Below are 17,236 nucleotides of genomic sequence, written 5' to 3' on the forward strand. Positions count from 1 at the left end.
GCACACCAGTTTGTTATGAACTGAACTGAACTGAATGAGTTTGATTCAGTTCTGCAGAAAGTGTAGCTTTGAGGAATGTCTTTGTTGCGCATGCTCACATATCATGAGATATGTCACTGAGTTCATCAGGTTGAAATCAGGTGTACGTTTTATGGCCTGTTTATGAATAGCAGAAAACACAGCCTAAAAGATCGCTTCTGTTCCTTTTAGGATTTATTCTTCACATCTCCATCACCACATAAACGTTATTTCCCTCTCTATCTGAAGCCAGTCCCTTAAAGATGCCATTAGCACTAACTCAAGGGTAGCAGTAATCGTTGTTGCATTAAGTGACTGCAGGTTGCCCAATGTTTGATATCTGTCGTCATAGTGGGACTTTTGACTCCGTCGTGTAATATGTTTTGTTGATTAAGCAGACTCCATTATGGAATGTTTTATATTAGGCAATGTATGTGACGATAAACCCTAAGGTAACCATGGATTTCTGTGTGCATGATGTCTTGAACAAAGATTAAGAAACCATAAATGCGATCAAGTTGCTCTTGTTTTGACCAGTAGTATGTCTGACTCCTTCATCCTTTACCACATGACTCCTGGCCTTCCTTGTGTCATGACAGATTTTTCACAAAGATGTTAAAAACTTGCTTACCTGGCCTGTCTCTCTCTCTCTCTCTCTCTCTCTCTCTCTTTCTTTCTTTCTTTCTTTCTTTCTTTCTTTCTTTCTTTCTTTCTCTCTCTCTCTACCTCTCTCTCTCTCTACCTCTCTACCTCTCTCTCTCTCAACCATCTGTAGAGGATTGCCCTGAGGAGAATGGGGTCATCCAGACGCAGTACAGTGCCATCTCCCCCCCTTCTTCTCCCGTGGCGCAGGATGAGCCCTTCTCCACCTACTTTGAGGAGAAGGTGCCCATCCCTGATGATGCCACCCAGGTAAGGGCACAGAGTGGTAGATGCCAGGTGTCACTTATTTTACAGTGTCTGACATTTAAGAAATATATTATCGATAATCTCTGATCTCAGGAATCAGTCATAATATCAATGTGACTGGTAATGGATGTCTTGGTTATTAAATCTAGATATGTCTACATCATTTTGAGGGCACTGAAAAAATCCTTAACATAAACTTAAAATAATTGGCAGTGAAAACTGTAATTCGCTAGACCACACCTAACAGTGTGCTTTTGAGCAGTGATTTTCTCATGGATTACTTGATCGTATATCCGAAATGGAACAGGAAGTGAAAGAGGAAGCTTTGGCCAGTAAATGTGACTAATGGATTAAGAGTGTTAAGAGTCAAAAGCCACTCACGTGTGGAGAAAAGGTCAGACCATAAATGTATTGTTGAATTTGATTGCTTGGCTGTGCGTCCATTACAAGAGCATATGTAAATGGTAACCTGCAGGGGACCTCTGTGTATTGTGATGGAAACACGTCTCAAAAATGTTTCTGATGCATATAACGTAATAGTTAAATAACGATCGAATATCATACACATTACTCACTTACAACCCATGAGTTTTGCTCCGTGTTTGACTCCTTGCCATGCTGAGGATATGAATGGGTATATTACACTTCCTAGTTATATGGAGAAGGTGCTGTTGGCAGTTGAAGGATTAAGTTCTCACTTCCTCTTTTGTTTTTCTTTTAAAGCTTTTCAGTTTTCGGAAGCTCTGGGCCTTCACTGGGCCTGGTTTCCTAATGAGCATCGCATACCTGGATCCAGGGAACATCGAGTCCGACCTGCAGTCTGGAGCTAAAGCTGGTTTTAAGGTGAGCCCTCCATCAGGCAGAAAGGGCAGGCAAAACAGCAGGATGTGCTCCGTTCTGCTGGCCCAGAACAGCTCATGCACTTTGTCCTTGTGGGAGAAAAAAATGTTGTATGACTACTGTTGGAACATAAGCAGGACTGAATAATGTTTTATAGTTGTCGCTCCAGTTTTGTCCTCCTTAAAATTGTTCACAGGGGACAGTGGGTGAAGGCGAGAGGTCCTAGAGATATTTTGGGTGTCATTTGAGGAAACCTTATGTGTGTGTCAGGCAGTGGTTTTTGTAGAAAAAAAATCTTTTTTTGATTTATTTATGTATAACAATTTTAGCATTTTAGAATATATCTAACAATCCTAGTTAATGTTTCATTTTGCTCCTCTTCAGCTCCTGTGGATACTTCTGGGAGCCACCATTATTGGGTTGTTGCTGCAGCTTGGGCAGTCGCCTTTGGTGTTGTCACAGGAATGCACCTCGCAGAAGTCTGCAACCGGCAGTACCCTACAGTAGGTTCACCTCTGTGTTCGTCTTTGCAGTTGTGCCCGAAACATAGAGCCTAACCCAGACCAGCTAATATAGCAGAAGTGAATTTTATCTGCATTTCAGCAGAAGTGTGTAAATATTTTAATTTCATTGAGGTTTACCTTTGATGGTTTCCTTTAAAAACTTTGCTGAAACACAGCTCTACCAGTCAGGCCACAGTAATCCCCCTCATGCTGCTCTGGGCTTTTAACCTCCTAACCCGAACCTGGAAACCCTTAAAGCCTCTGCTCTTCAACTCCCCTGAGGAGACAAAGACCAGGGATGGCTATGATCTATCATCTAGCTATCATCTAAAATATGCAAGCCAAAAGCTCTGTCCTTTGCTTTCCATGTGTTTTAATGGGTGCCTTGTTCATGGTGTCCTGCCTAATGCTATTTTGTCTGTATTGCTAGTGCCTGTGCTGAAAGACAAGGCCGGCAAACTTAACAATATTGACAATTATCGACCTATTGCATTAGCCAGTATCTTGTCTAAAGTACTGGAGAGAACACTTTTAACAAAACTAGAAATGTATGTTCTCACTAATGAAAATCAGTTTGGGTTTAAAAGGAAGCATGGAACTGACATGTGTATCTACGCTCTTAAAGAGATTGTGTCAAGTTACACTAGCCTGAATTCATCTGTATTTCTATGTATTTCTAGAATTTTGGTGTTTTGGTACGCTCATCAGACATTCCAGGTTAAATGGGACAATGTTGTATCTGCTCCATTCTGTGTCAGTAACGGAGTGCGGCAAGGAGGAATTTTGTCACCTATTCTATTTAATGTTTACATGGATGACTTATCAAATCAGTTAAATAGGTTAAATACAGGTTGCCTTGTGGGCAACACTATTGTTACTCATCTCATGTATGCAGATGACCTGGTCTTGCTCTGCCCATATAGTGCTGGGCTGCAGCAGATGCTGAAGGTGTGCTCCCAGTATGGCATTGACTATGACATAACATATAATGCTAAGAAAAGCCATATAATGATAGTTAGAAGTGCTGAGGACAGGAAATCAACTTTCCCGACAGCCCTCTTGATGTGTGTGAGGAGGTTAAATACCTAGGCTATGTCATATCTGATGATTGGACAGATGACAAAGACCTATACCGACAGCGTTGTAAAATTTACTCTCAAGCTAACATGCTTATAAGGAAGTTTTCTATGTGCTCTGACTCTGTGAAGTGCTCCCTGTTTAAAACTTACATAACACCACTATATACTGCTCAATTGTGGTCCAACTATAAGAAGAAAAGTTTGCAGAGGCTTAAGGTAGCATACAATGATGCAATGAGGTTGCTGCTTCGTGTCCCTAGGTGGCACAGTGCCAGCCAATTATTTGTGTCCACTAGAGTGCCTACCTGTGAGGCACTCTTAAGACAATTGAGGTTTAGCTTTATGTGCCGACTGGACAAGTCAGAGAACCAAATAATTGAAGCCCTAGTCAGCCCTCTGAAAAGCTGCTACAGATTCACTTCTAGGTTAAGAAGGCATTGGCGCAAATGCCTGTATGTCCTATAGGCTAATGTGATTTTCTATGTATTTTGTATCTCCTTTTTATACTATGTATCATGTGTGTGTATGATATGGACCTGTGTCTGCAATAAAGCATATATATATATATATATATATATATATATATATATATATATATATATATATATATATATTCCATTTATCCTTCACTTATTGTCCTCAGAGTGTGACCATACGTAGTTGTGTGACTGAGACTCAACCGGTAGGCTCTTCCTCTTTTGCTGCCTCCTAGGTCCCCCGTATCATCCTGTGGCTAATGGTGGAGCTGGCCATCATCGGCTCCGACATGCAGGAGGTCATCGGCTGCGCCATCGCTTTCAACCTGCTCTCTGTAGGCAGGCAAGTCCCACACTGTACCTCCTGGGCCAAGGGGCTTATGGGTATTAATGAGTAGCGGGATCTGTTCACAGATAATTTGCAGTTACAGTAACAAATAACTTTTGCCTTACATCTTTTAGGATACCTCTGTGGGGCGGTGTTCTCATCACCATCATTGACACATTTGTGTTCCTCTTTCTTGATAAATATGGTAGGTTTTTGTGCCATTAGTGTATAATTGGTGCAATGTTTGTTTTTTGATTGGTACTGCAGGGATTGTCTTTTGTTCTAAGCAGTTCTGGGCAATTCCACACAAAACTGTCACGTCCATAACGCCAACACAATGCCATGGTATGGTATGATGTAAATGATGATCACTTGAAATTTGAGCATTCACTCTTCTTGGTTGTAGAACTTGCATGAAAAACTTTTCACATAATCATTCGCATCATACAAATGCCATGGCATTTAGTTGGCGTTATGGACGTGACAGTTTTGCGTGGAATTTGCCTTTTATTGCAGTTCTACTTAAAAAAAGATAAATAAAAATAAAGTACATGTTGGTGTTTGTGCCGTCATCAGGTTTAAGGAAACTAGAGGCCTTCTTTGGCTTCCTCATCACTATCATGGCCGTCAGCTTTGGATATGAGGTAAACTCCTCATGTTTTGTTCTGTTATGTGTTACAGTGTGTGTCTTTAAATGTAAATAAATGTAATGTGAATGTTTTTCATTTAGCTGACCCTTTCATCCAAAGCAACATACATTTCAATTATGAAATTAAGGGCCACTGTCCTCTGAGAAACTCAGGGTAATAGCCTTGCTCAAGGTGAAAGCCGGGAAATGAACCCTTGCCTCATACTACAGCACGTGTAACTAATTAGGGACACCTGCTGTCTTTCTGTGTGCGTGTTATCAGACACTTTGGACTTTGGACGGCTGTTTTGTCTCATTTAAGACATCCTCTCTATGCTCTTGTAAAGTTTATGACAAGGGAACTTAAACAATTTGGCTGGAATTGTGTGTATCTGTGCCAGTAACTTAGTTCCGTTGTTTTATGAACAGTACGTGATGGTGGCGCCTGACCAGGGCGAGGTGCTGAAGGGCATGTTCGTCCCGTACTGCGCCGGCTGTGGGTCACCTCAGCTGTTGCAGGCCGTGGGCATTGTGGGAGCCGTTATAATGCCTCATAACATCTACCTGCACTCTGCGCTCGTCAAGGTAACAGCCTTGCTTTGGTGTTTATTAGCAGGTGCAGGGAATCATGAATCATGAGGAATGCCGGTTGCCTCTTTTCCATAACTTTTGACTTTTTTTTTTTTTTACGTTAGTGGAAACAGACTAAAATGGTAATTCAATTAGTTTATTGACTGTAACCTCCTCACGCCATCTTCCAGCCTGTATTAATGTATAGTAATGTGGATGTTGAGGGTACTTTTTGATAATTATTTTTTTGCCAAAATTATGCCTTAATCATGCCTACTGTTTTGGTTCTGCAGTCGAGGCAGGTGGATCGTGGGAATAAGAGGGAGGTGAAGGAAGCCAACAAGTACTTCTTCATTGAGTCAGCCATCGCCCTCTTTGTTTCTTTCCTCATCAACGTTTTTGTTGTGGCTGTTTTCGCCGAGGCATTCTACGACAAGACAAACATTCAAGTGGTGCGTATATAGAATGGTCATTGCTCATTTTTTCGTTACCATTTAATTTACCTTGCTTCAGTGTTCATAATACCAAATGTATCATTTTATTTCATTTAGTAATTTTCATCAACTTCCTTATGTAGAATTCACTTTCTGGGGTAATCAACAACCTATAGCCACAGTTATAGCATTTCTTTTATTTCTAACTGTTTAGGCCCAATTCACACCAAAGATTCGCAACGAGACTTAATCACTGCAGAAAGAGTTGCAGCGGTGAGAATTAAATGTTTCACGTTGTTGCCAGCTGTTGCAAGCCATAGCAAAGCATTCACCATGTCTAGTATAAGTATAAGTATATATACTCTTTTGATCCCGTGAGGGAAATTTGGTCTCTGCATTTATCCCATTCCGTGAATTAGTGAAACACACTGAGCACACAGTGTACACACAGTGAGGTGAAGCACACACTAATCCCGGCGCAGTGAGCTGCCTGCAACAACAGCGGCGCTCAGGGAGCAGTGAGGGGTTAGGTGCCTTGCTCAAGGGCACTTCAATCGTGCCTACCGGTCAGGGTTCGAACCGGCAACCCTCCGGTCACAAGTCCGAAGCGCTAACCAGTAGGCCACGGCTGCCCCAGTCTAGTCGCAGTTGCAAGGTTTTTAGAACGTTGCAGCTCATCTCGTTGCGAATCTTTGGTTTGAACCCCCCTTTACAGTGTAATAAAAATAATAATAACACAAAGCTGCTACCATTAAACACATCCGTTTGAGTCCACTAATATGGGACTATGACATGCATCCCCTCAGACACTAGCCAGGTTTGTTTGACTGTGTGTGTAGTTGTAACAAGCTTATTAGATTAGAGGTTTGATGTGGCTGTGGCTGGTGTGTCTGCTTCCTTTCCTCTGCAGAACGAGAAATGCAATGAGACAGGCAGTCCTCACACCGACCTTTTCCCCCTCAACAACGAAACACTTGAGGTGGACATCTACAAAGGGGTACGTCTCCGTTTCCTCTATGGTTTTGCGTTAATTTTATTTTCTGATGTGTTCTCCTGAGGGAAATAAGTTTTACTTCTGGAAAAAATGTTTTACAAGTTCATTTTAAGTATTTTCCTATACTCATGCCTTTTTTTCAGCGACTGATAATCTGTAATAAATAAAACGGTGTGAACTGCGATGATTAATGTCATAACATTAGAAGTGAATTGTACTGTATGATGGAGAGTAAGCATATTATGTAATGGTTGTTTTTGTAGGGGGTGGTCCTGGGTTGTTTCTTTGGGCCAGCTGCTTTGTACATATGGGCCATAGGGATCCTCGCTGCTGGGCAGAGCTCCACCATGACTGGGACCTACTCTGGCCAATTCGTCATGGAGGTTAGTGTGGAACCTCCACAGACGAGCAGAGTTTATCCTGTCTCCTGTGCTGTCTCTGCTGTTTTGTCTCTGCAATATTGACTATTTATGGGTATCAAAATAACTCAGATCATCCTGTACTTCCTCCCCTAAATATGGAGTATAAATATCGGTATATAAGTGCTTATTCTATGTATTTAATTTTCTGTTTTTATTTTTAATTACTATATTATTATTATTATATTACATAACTTACTGCTTTCATTTATGTTTGTTTTACTGCTCCCCCTTGCCCTTGTGTGCTCTGACTGTTATTTGTCACTGTTATTGTTTGATGCTTGAACTTTTTTTTTTATTGTATAGCACTTTGGTCAACTGGTATTGTTTTTAAAGTGCTTTAGAAATAAACCTGACTTGACTTTAATATACCTTATTACTCACCACATTTTTATTGACTATTTATGGGTATCGAAATACCTTAGATCATCCTGTTCTTGCTCCCCTAATATGTATATTACTCACATATTTTCCCATAAATATGGACATTACTCACATTTTTTCCATTTCCATTTATCTGTCTCCCTCAGGGTTTCCTCAACCTGCGCTGGTCCCGCTTTGCCCGGGTCCTGCTGACGCGCTCCATCGCCATCACCCCCACACTGCTGGTTGCCATCTTTCAGGATGTGCACCGCTTGACGGGCATGAATGACTTCCTCAACGTGCTGCAAAGCATGCAGGTCAGTTTCAGGTCCACAACTCAGACTAAAGCACTGCATCTGCATCCAGTCACATGACTCAGTCCTATTTGTTAATACAGAGTTAATTGAACCTGAGACTAAATTGTGATTATTATGGCTAATTAGCGTTAGCACGGTAGTGAAATTGGCATTACAAGCCAGACTTCACCACCACCACCCCCAGCAAGGTGGGTACAGTTACAGCCAGAGAAGCCAGAGTGTCCCAGCCGTCACTGTGCCTTTTGAACACTCTTCTTTCATGTGCATCTGTTCCTAATCTGCCAGATTAGCATTTTATCTACCTTTGTGGGGGTGTTTAAATTTGCTTATTCTCTTCATCCTCTCCCTCTTCTGACCAGCTGCCGTTTGCGTTGATCCCCATCCTGACCTTCACAAGCCTTCACTCCATCATGAATGACTTTGCCAATGGCCTGTAAGTAGGACACGCTTTATCGATGCTAAATAGTACATCACTAATAAACAGCAGACCGTTGGACTATCATTGTTGCACATGTTTGATCTACCGCAGCAGTTTGGTTTCACTCCAACCTGACACATTTCTGCCACATCATTTCAGTGCAGGGCAGCCGTGGCCTACTGGTTAGCGCTTCGGACTTGTAACCAGAGGGTTGCCGGTTCGAACCCCGACCAGTAGGCACGGCTGAAGTGCCCTTGAGCAAGGCAAATAACCCCACTGCTCCCCGGCTGTTTGTTGCAGGCAGCTCACTGCGCCCGGATTAGTGTGTGCTTCACCTCACTGTGTGTTCACTGTGTGCTGAGTGTGTTTCACTAATTTACGGATTGGGATAAATGCAGAGACCAAATTTCCCTCACGGGATCAAAAGAGTATATATACTTATACTTATACTTATACTTACTTATACTTATACAGCCCAAAGCTAGCATAGAGCAGTGGCCTGAAGCGCAGACTCTCCTGAGTCCGAGGTCTGTTAGACACTTATCTAAAAACATTAATTCAAAGATGCCCCATATGCAAAACGTCAGCACCAATATTCTGAGAGCAGTGATAATGGTATGAGAAAGGTGCTAAGATCGTGTAAAGAAACTAGAAACATTTATTACAGAAACATTAAATTCTGGACAACACTTTAGAGCTCTGAACCTTGTAAACAGAAGTGTTGGTTACATACTGTATAGGTGATAAAAGTATTAACTTATTCTCATCTGGCTTGACTACTTAAGTGCAGATCTTTGGAGTGTCAGTTTTTTTCAAAACCAGTGGCCTACACAATGAATATTGTTACAATAGGTGGCAACACACCTCTGATAGTCCCTCTCCCCAGTGTTACCCTAAGGTCCATATCTGCCATCAGCTGTTAAACGTACACTAGGCAAGATTTTTTACCTTAATATAACCTCTACGAAGCCAATTTGATGGTAAACCGAACTTGTAATAGGGGAATCGTTCACCTATTTACAACGGCAAAGTAAAATAAAAATATATCATGACTCTAGGGGGTACTCTAGAGTCGCCAAAATACCTGAAACTGCATAGTATATCTTTAACTGTCATTATGGCACTTTTTGCAAAAACAGTGATAAGAATTAGGAATAAAGATGTTGTTTTTTTTACAGCTGATTTCTGTTCAGTTCAAACATACATACCATGTCACAAGATGCACCTACAAAAGAGAAAATGATGTTATTTTAATGTGTTGTGAAGACATAATAGGCTCATAGGCTGGGATTAGAGACATTAGAGAAGCTAAATTGCTTTACACTGTAACAGAAGGGTGATCATTTCAGAGTGAGATGGGAGAGAGCTCTGATTCGTCTCACATTTCTCCACCACACAGTTTGCATATTTGTTCATTTTTTTGTGTTTTTACAGGTTTTGGAAGATTGGCGGTGGTGTGGTCATCTTGGTGGTGTGTGCCATCAACACGTACTTTGTGGTGGTGTACGTCACGGCACTCAACAGTGTAGCCCTCTACGTCCTCTCTGCCCTGCTGTCCATTGCATACCTGAGCTTCATAGGCTACCTGGTGAGTGTTCCACAATCCTACTACTTCACAAACATGTTTTTGCTGTCTTGGTCAACAGAAAATATTGGAAATATTACTGCAATATCGCAATGTTTTGGAGACTTATCATCTCACAGCCTGATGGTTCTCAATCTATGATTTGTAATTTATTGGTTCTCTCTCTCTCTCTCTCTCTCTCTCTCTCTCTCTCTCTCTCTCTCTCTCTCTCTCTCTCTCAGGCGTGGCACTGTCTGATCGCTCTGGGTGTTCCGTGTCCAGACCTCGGCAGCAGGGTAAGGAACCCGCCAGCGGTTCTCATAGAGGAAGAGCCTGAGTTTGACACTTAGAACTGAGCATGTGTTTCACTTATACAGAGTAACCTGCTCTTAGAATCCAGAGGAAGCTACTGTCTTAGGCTGTGAAGGGTTATTTAAGCCCAAAGGCAGCTCTTTGGGGCTGTGTATTTTGCACTGAAATAGCTGTGGGAAGAGCTCACCACACCCCCAAGAGACTGATTAAAGAACTGTGCCCTTACTAGAATAAATGGCAGCTTTTGTCCCTGTAACTCCTCAAAGCTGTGGAACCATTTTTACCTTATTTCGTTAATATCTAAATTGAACAGTAAACTGAACTGAAATATTTGTTTTACACCATGATAGACTGGGGCAGAAGGGTCTACTTCAAATGTCAGATATTGGCAGTTGGTATGACTGAGGATAGTACATCTGTGACCAAACATGCCCAATTAGTAGGGCTGTCAATTGATTAAAAAAAATAATCTAATTAATTACATACTCTGTGATTAATTAATCTAAATTAATTAAATAAATTAAATTAAATAATTGAATAATCAGCATTAGTGACATTAAAGTTCAAAGACTCTTTTATTATTATTTTCACTGTTCAAATAATTGCCATAATAATCTATGATATGACCTAATATGCTGAGGAAATAAATTCAAAAGTGCTTCGGGAAGAAGTTTTTTTTTTTTTCACACACAAGGCATTTCAGGCCACAGATATAACCTAGGGGACACAATGAAAATAAATGAACACTTCCCTCAATGTCAACACTTATTTCTTTGCATTAATGTGCGACTATAGAGTTGATGAACTCCGGTGATATGCAAATTCCTTGCTGCAGACATTGCAGAGGACTTTATTTTTTTTATCAACACCATCAGGCCGTTTTTTAAAAGTAAATGTTCCAATCAATGATCCAGGCAGCATGTTTTCTTCTCTCTCCTTCATTTTACAGTCTAATTTTTACTGACTAGAACGGCTCGGGGTCAAAGGTCATACGGAATCAATTAATCTGCACTAATTTTTTTTAATCAGTTATTTTTTCTCAAATTAATTAATTGAAATGAATCAGTTATTTTGACAGCCCTACCAATTAGATAATTCAACATGCATGTACTTAATTTTTTTTTCAGTTTTAGCCCTTTTTTTTTCATTTTATCAAAGACATCAATGCACTAAAATGATTTTTTAGTGTTTGATAGTATTCAAACTTTTTCCACATGACTCAGAATGAATTGTGATGACATTGCACAAAAGCACGATAGACTCATCTATATAATGTGCACAAGATGACAAACCTCCACAGAGGAATTATTGTTGTAAACCAGCTATGTTTAAGCTTTCTTTTATATGTTCTGTGCCTTTCTTGTCATTGGGAGCTTCCTGAACTGCATACAATTGCATATTTATGTATCCAGAATTTGGGTTAAGTGTAGTTTCTGCAATATTCCATTACCTTGTAGCTACCTTTCTCCTGTGTCATAATCTTATACTCCTGGAGAGGAATCCTAGTATTAGTTTAAAATTAAGTCTGAAGAAGACGTATGCTATGGGAGGATTTAGTGGGGTGCTGTTTATTATTTTACTACCTGAACTCATGTCATGAGTGTTCAAACCAAGTTGAAAGGAGCCATGAAAACATTTTGTCCATGAAAGGGTTATTTTCATGAGCATTAACATATGCACTAGCTGCTAAGTTTAATGCTGTGCTCTGTTACTATATGAGAGAGGGAGAGAGAGAGAGAGATTCTCCCATTGTTCCTATTGAGTTTTTAAATGGTATGTCTATTGACTACATAATTTTTCTTAGGCAGATTTTTAATGATTTTCATACAGTTACAGAAAATGCACAGTCATCTTCGGTACAGATTAAATGTTGATTCAGACCGGTGTAAAATGTCATGTGTCCTTAACTGGATCACTGCTTTAGGAGACTTTCCAAACAACAAAGAGCTCTGTGGAAAAGGTGAACTTAATTTATTTTGTCTAATGCATTTGAAGTTTATCTTGACCACATCACCAAGTATATATATGGGCTTCAAACCTGCAACCTTCATTTACCATCTTTCCAACCTGAGTTTCTTGAACCCAACGTGGTCTTACAAGGGGATGGTCTTCTACTGTTATTTCTCCCTCTTGATGGCAAATTGGTTCCTTTTCATTTCATTCTACTATGTTTAAAGGAAATTCTAACATCTTGTCATGGATTCTAGAAGCACTGCTGATTTTTGTGGAATATCTGATAATCCATTTGGAATACACTTTGTGTTCAATGTAACATGTCCCATGTTGCTGTTCATATTGTATTTTAATAGCTAATCAATGTGTCCATATTCACAGTCTGCCTCCTTCTGTTGAATATGGCAGTGTAATGATGAACAAAGACGGACATCTTGGTTTTGAGTTTTAACTTGAAACATGTACACAAGCATAAGACTAATGTGTAGATGTGCGTGTCTTCTCTCTGCTGAATGAAACTGTATTCAAAAAATAAATGAAAACGTAAACAAGGATTTCAGCTGTCTTTTGTCCTATCCCATTTGCTGTTTCTTGTGCGGTGCTGTAGATACCAGCTGTGATAAATGCACCGTGTATCATATGCATTGCTAAACTTTATCAATTCTAAACTTGCGTAGAATCAGTGGAAATAATAGGGCAAAGAACAATGACCTTTGAACTCTGCTTCCCATGAGTCCACTATTATAGCGCTGTTGTCTTTCATCTTGTGTTTACAAGCTGGCCGTGGCTGTAGCACAGGATGTTTACTCAGTAAGTACATTCTGATCTTGAATCTCTCTCTCCTCCATCAGTAGCGACATTGAGGATGTTCATGCTGTAATCAAAGGGTTATAATTCCTGCATAGATTGTATTATAGAGTCATTACAAGTTGTAATAATCCAAGTGAACTGCACTTGTGGTAGAACTAGCTCTTTCTCAACATGTCCATTCTAGGCCCCTGATGTCATTCACTTCTTTGATATCACTCATAGAAGTGCCTTTACAAATCTACTCAAGAAAGCCATAAGACGTTTTATGGAGTGTGTAAAAGTCAATTTCCTATTTTGGCTTGCAGAGGTACTACCATCATGCCTGCATTATATTGAGAAACTAAGAATTTACCCTTGACAGTCATAACACACATTCCTAACACATGCATCCCAAACTGACATTAACAAAGGCTGAGTCAGTGGTTTTGTTGTTGGAAAAAATAAACCCTTCTAATCCTACTACAATAACACGGTTGTACTTTGGGATGTTTTTTTGTACATTTTCTGAAAATAAAGAGTTAGGATGTAATCAAAAACATGAAAAAGACTCCCATACCACCCTTATAGGTCCAGAGGGATTTTTATTTTTTGGAGAGAAAAAAAAACTACATACTGTGTATGGTGTTTATGTGTAAAAGGTGGATGTAGTTCATATTTTGATTGAACAATACAGTATTACAAAATGTTTATTAATTTTCCTGTATTTTATTTTCTCTAATACTAGACATCTGATTTATTTTTATTTTTTATTTCTTATTTTTTGTCTTTTGCGCTTGTACATATAATATCTTCTCCATCTAAATGATTGAAGAGGAGGGCTATGGAGACAGTATCTGTGGTTGGCTTTCAAAATATTAACAACTTGGATATCTATAACTAGGTACACAGATAGAAGTGATGATTAACCAATACAGCATAATGCTCTGTCATGTATACCGGTACCACTCTAGTAGACTTGCCAGTTAGATTTTACAGTCACTGCACTGGAATAGAGACAGACATTCATCTGTTCCCATGTCATTCATGTGTACTTATAACACATATGTCATGTTGCTGTCTGTCAGTGGTTTTGGATACTTGTCATGAGGTAGTTTGACTCACGGGTGAGTTCAAACTAAGCATTAGTTCAGTTGTGGCACATGTACAAATTACAAACTGCTTAGATAATTCTTTTGCAATAAGAAAAACTTTGTGAATCAAATATCAAATCCAATTTTCATAATTCTATGTTGTAAAATAAGTTGAATTTCCCCTTGAGGATCAATAAAGTATCTATCTATCTATCTAAAAAAATGTGACATGACAATCATTACATTTTTTTAGTTTGTTTACTTACTAACCATGAATGACCAGATAAGAGTTGGGGTTGATGTTGGGGTTTGCACTAATGTGGCATTTTAAGTGACTGCTAAACTAATGTCACTAAAGCTTCAAGAACTTCTGAACATCTGTCTTGATCTCTGTCCTCTCTGTTCTCTTCTGCAACACAGATGGGGTTATCGGGACACACAGACCTCTACCTGCTGAATGACATGGACAGTGATGGGCTGGTGGAAAGATAGAAGGACCAGCAGGTAAAGCTAGTGGAGGTCAAGGAGCCAAAGGGATATGACTTAATCTTTGAAGGTGGGCTGGATGGTGGGACCACCTGATCCTTACCCTAGACCAGTATGCCATGGCTTGTCCACAAATGTGCCCAAAGTCTCCTAAGTGACCTTACATATTGAAGAACAAAGGAGTTTCTCCACATATGGGACATTCCAGAATGCCTGACATTTTAGTTGTGACTGTCGGTTGATTTTTTTTTTTTTTTTTTTTTTTTTTGTTCTGTTCTTTTGTTTGGTGCATCCGACAATGACTTGACAATGACATTCCAAGACTACAATATGACTGATTACATCACAATTTATCAAAGGGATATTTCCATCACGGACCCTTAAAAATGAACATTTCATATTTAAGATCAGCTAAAAAGTCATCCCTGTACCTTCTCATTACCTTTTACTAGGTTGCACTAACAAACAATTGTATTATCTCAGGATTTCCAACAGCTCAACATTCTCTAAACTCAACAGTTTAAATCAGGTCATGGATTACATTTTATTTTGAAAACAGCCTCTAACTTTTTTAAACACTTACAAACTTTAAACATAATGCAACAACTCCAGCGGGCTGTATGTGCAGCTTAGATGTTTACTCTTCAGATTTACAGTTCTATTCAGTGTTCAGAGTACCTGAAGACAAGTTTGTCAGTAACTGACAAAAGAGGAATACACTGGTTAGAATATTCTGGTGAAATTCTAGTCACTGTGTAGCTTTATAGTTGGTTTGTCTTGTGCCTCAGAATCTATTTTCCTTCTGTTTGAAAGCACCTTGGCACACTTAATATAATTGGTCAGATTTGATAGAAACTGGAATGTCGTAAATTATTTATTTAGGACATAATATTTAAGACAGTATACCGGTATTGAGGATAGAATGCATTTTATTCATATTTAAATATTAACTCAATGTAATAGTATAATTGCAGGTACTACAGAGGGGTGTATTTGAAGGGATGTGGGACATTTCAAAATAATATTTATTCCATATTTGTCTAAGTTTGCTACCGGCCTCAAGCTATTTTTTATTATTTCAGATGAACTTTGACTTGAAGCAGAAACATAGTGTGTTGAAGAATGTTAAAATGTCATGAAAAAAAAAAAACTTTAAAATGTTAACAAAAGCAAATTTTCTACTAAATTAGAATAAATGCTGTTCATATTTCGTGAGACTGCTGCTTTGAACCAAATCTGTGTGTATCAGTAATTTCGGGTAATTCTAACACGTTATCTGATATTACAAGCTATTGCAGTATGTTCATTTGTCTGTCCTACAACTAGGGTTGCAAAGGGGCAGAAAATTTCCTGTAAATTTCCGGAAACTTTCCGGAAACTTACCATTTTGGAAATATTCCAAATTGGAAACTTTAATGGAATTAAAGAAAATTATGGGAATTAATTGGAATTTACGGGAATTAACTGGGAATTTTGGGTAATTCATACAAACTGTTTCATATACAAACATTAACATTTTGTTTCGTAATAAGCAATATGATTTGTATGTTCGTATTTTTGCTTAGCTTAGCATACAAAGCTAGCTAGCATGCTAGCGGGAATCCCATTCTCTGCCTATTGTTTACTAGCGTGCTAAACTAGCAACACTGGACTGCCCAAGATACACCACACCACTCAACAACAAAAATTGGTTGAAACCTTTTTTTCCCATGCAAATGAACGCACCATAGGTTTCCTTTATGTCTAGCCTATGCTGATTGCTGTGTGCATGTGATTGACTGATGTGCAGGGTAGAAATTCGACTGAAATTAAATCAGGTTGTTTTAACTAATATTATGCTCAAGATGGGGTTTTGTCCACTACATTTAAGTTCCCTGTTATAGACTAACTTGCCATATTAAAAATTCCCAGTTTATTCCAATTAATTCCCATATATTCCCATTAATTCCTATGGAAAGTTTCTAACTTTGAAAATTCCCGGAATTGCAACCCTACCTACAACTGAGAGCAAACACCTTTATTGCACTATATTCATGGACTCTCTGCATGTTATAACGTTTGTATGCACATTGTCATCTTTAAAAATGGTATTGAAATGAGAGGTCACTAGGGCATTAGACACTAAATCACAGCGCAGCACTAAAGTCTGTCCAACACTGCTGGATAGAGGGAAGCTCTAAATAAAAATGGATTACCTGTTATCTTGTGAACTCATGTACTTTTCAGGACTTAATTGTAACTTATGAATTATTAGAGAGCCTATTTGCTGGAATTAATACATGCAGTTGTATAATTTCTTTATATTGTAGCAGTGATAAGTTTCTAGCTGTTCATATGACATCCCCAACCCCCAAACAAGAGCCAAAGTCTACTGTTTTAAACTCTGTTACTTTGTGAATACAATTTTCTATGTTTTTTTAATTGAAAAGTAAATCATGCCAAACAAATAAATATTTCTACAAAACAGTTTATTTGTTTTGTACATACTTTACATGGACCACACTTTGTTTAAGTTATACAATTCTAGAAACAAAATACATCATAAAAAAAAACTCAATATGAGGAGACATCAGACATCAAATTACTTCAGCTATCAAATTTCGGGTGACTGTGTATCCTGTTTTAGGTGTTCGTGTAAGAGTTATTCTCAACCAATGCCTTCGAGATTGAAATGAAAATGAATTCAGGTATTTTGATGTAATGGCCCAAACTGAAGTGTATCGATTCAGAGGCTTTGTCTGACCT

At 39.0% G+C, this 17,236-nt stretch overlaps 1 protein-coding gene across 1 annotated transcript in view; it reads left to right on the plus strand.

Moving 5' to 3' along the window:
- Window positions 1-15,902, plus strand: part of slc11a2 (solute carrier family 11 member 2) — an 18,786-nt gene extending 2,884 nt beyond the window's left edge. Inside the window, 16 exon segments of the mRNA XM_048254750.1 lie at window positions 794-930; window positions 1,651-1,770; window positions 2,152-2,197; window positions 2,200-2,270; window positions 4,062-4,168; window positions 4,288-4,358; window positions 4,730-4,797; window positions 5,211-5,366; window positions 5,645-5,803; window positions 6,696-6,782; window positions 7,043-7,162; window positions 7,729-7,878; window positions 8,238-8,311; window positions 9,731-9,884; window positions 10,103-10,156; window positions 14,426-15,902. Of these exon segments, the coding sequence (XP_048110707.1) occupies window positions 794-930; window positions 1,651-1,770; window positions 2,152-2,197; window positions 2,200-2,270; window positions 4,062-4,168; window positions 4,288-4,358; window positions 4,730-4,797; window positions 5,211-5,366; window positions 5,645-5,803; window positions 6,696-6,782; window positions 7,043-7,162; window positions 7,729-7,878; window positions 8,238-8,311; window positions 9,731-9,884; window positions 10,103-10,156; window positions 14,426-14,497 (1,646 nt within the window). The 3' untranslated portion in view covers window positions 14,498-15,902.
- The last annotated feature ends 1,334 nt before the right edge of the window (window positions 15,903-17,236 follow it).

Source organism: Alosa alosa, chromosome 10 (genome assembly GCF_017589495.1).
Source record: "Alosa alosa isolate M-15738 ecotype Scorff River chromosome 10, AALO_Geno_1.1, whole genome shotgun sequence".
Taxonomy (NCBI): Eukaryota; Metazoa; Chordata; class Actinopteri; order Clupeiformes; family Clupeidae; genus Alosa; species Alosa alosa.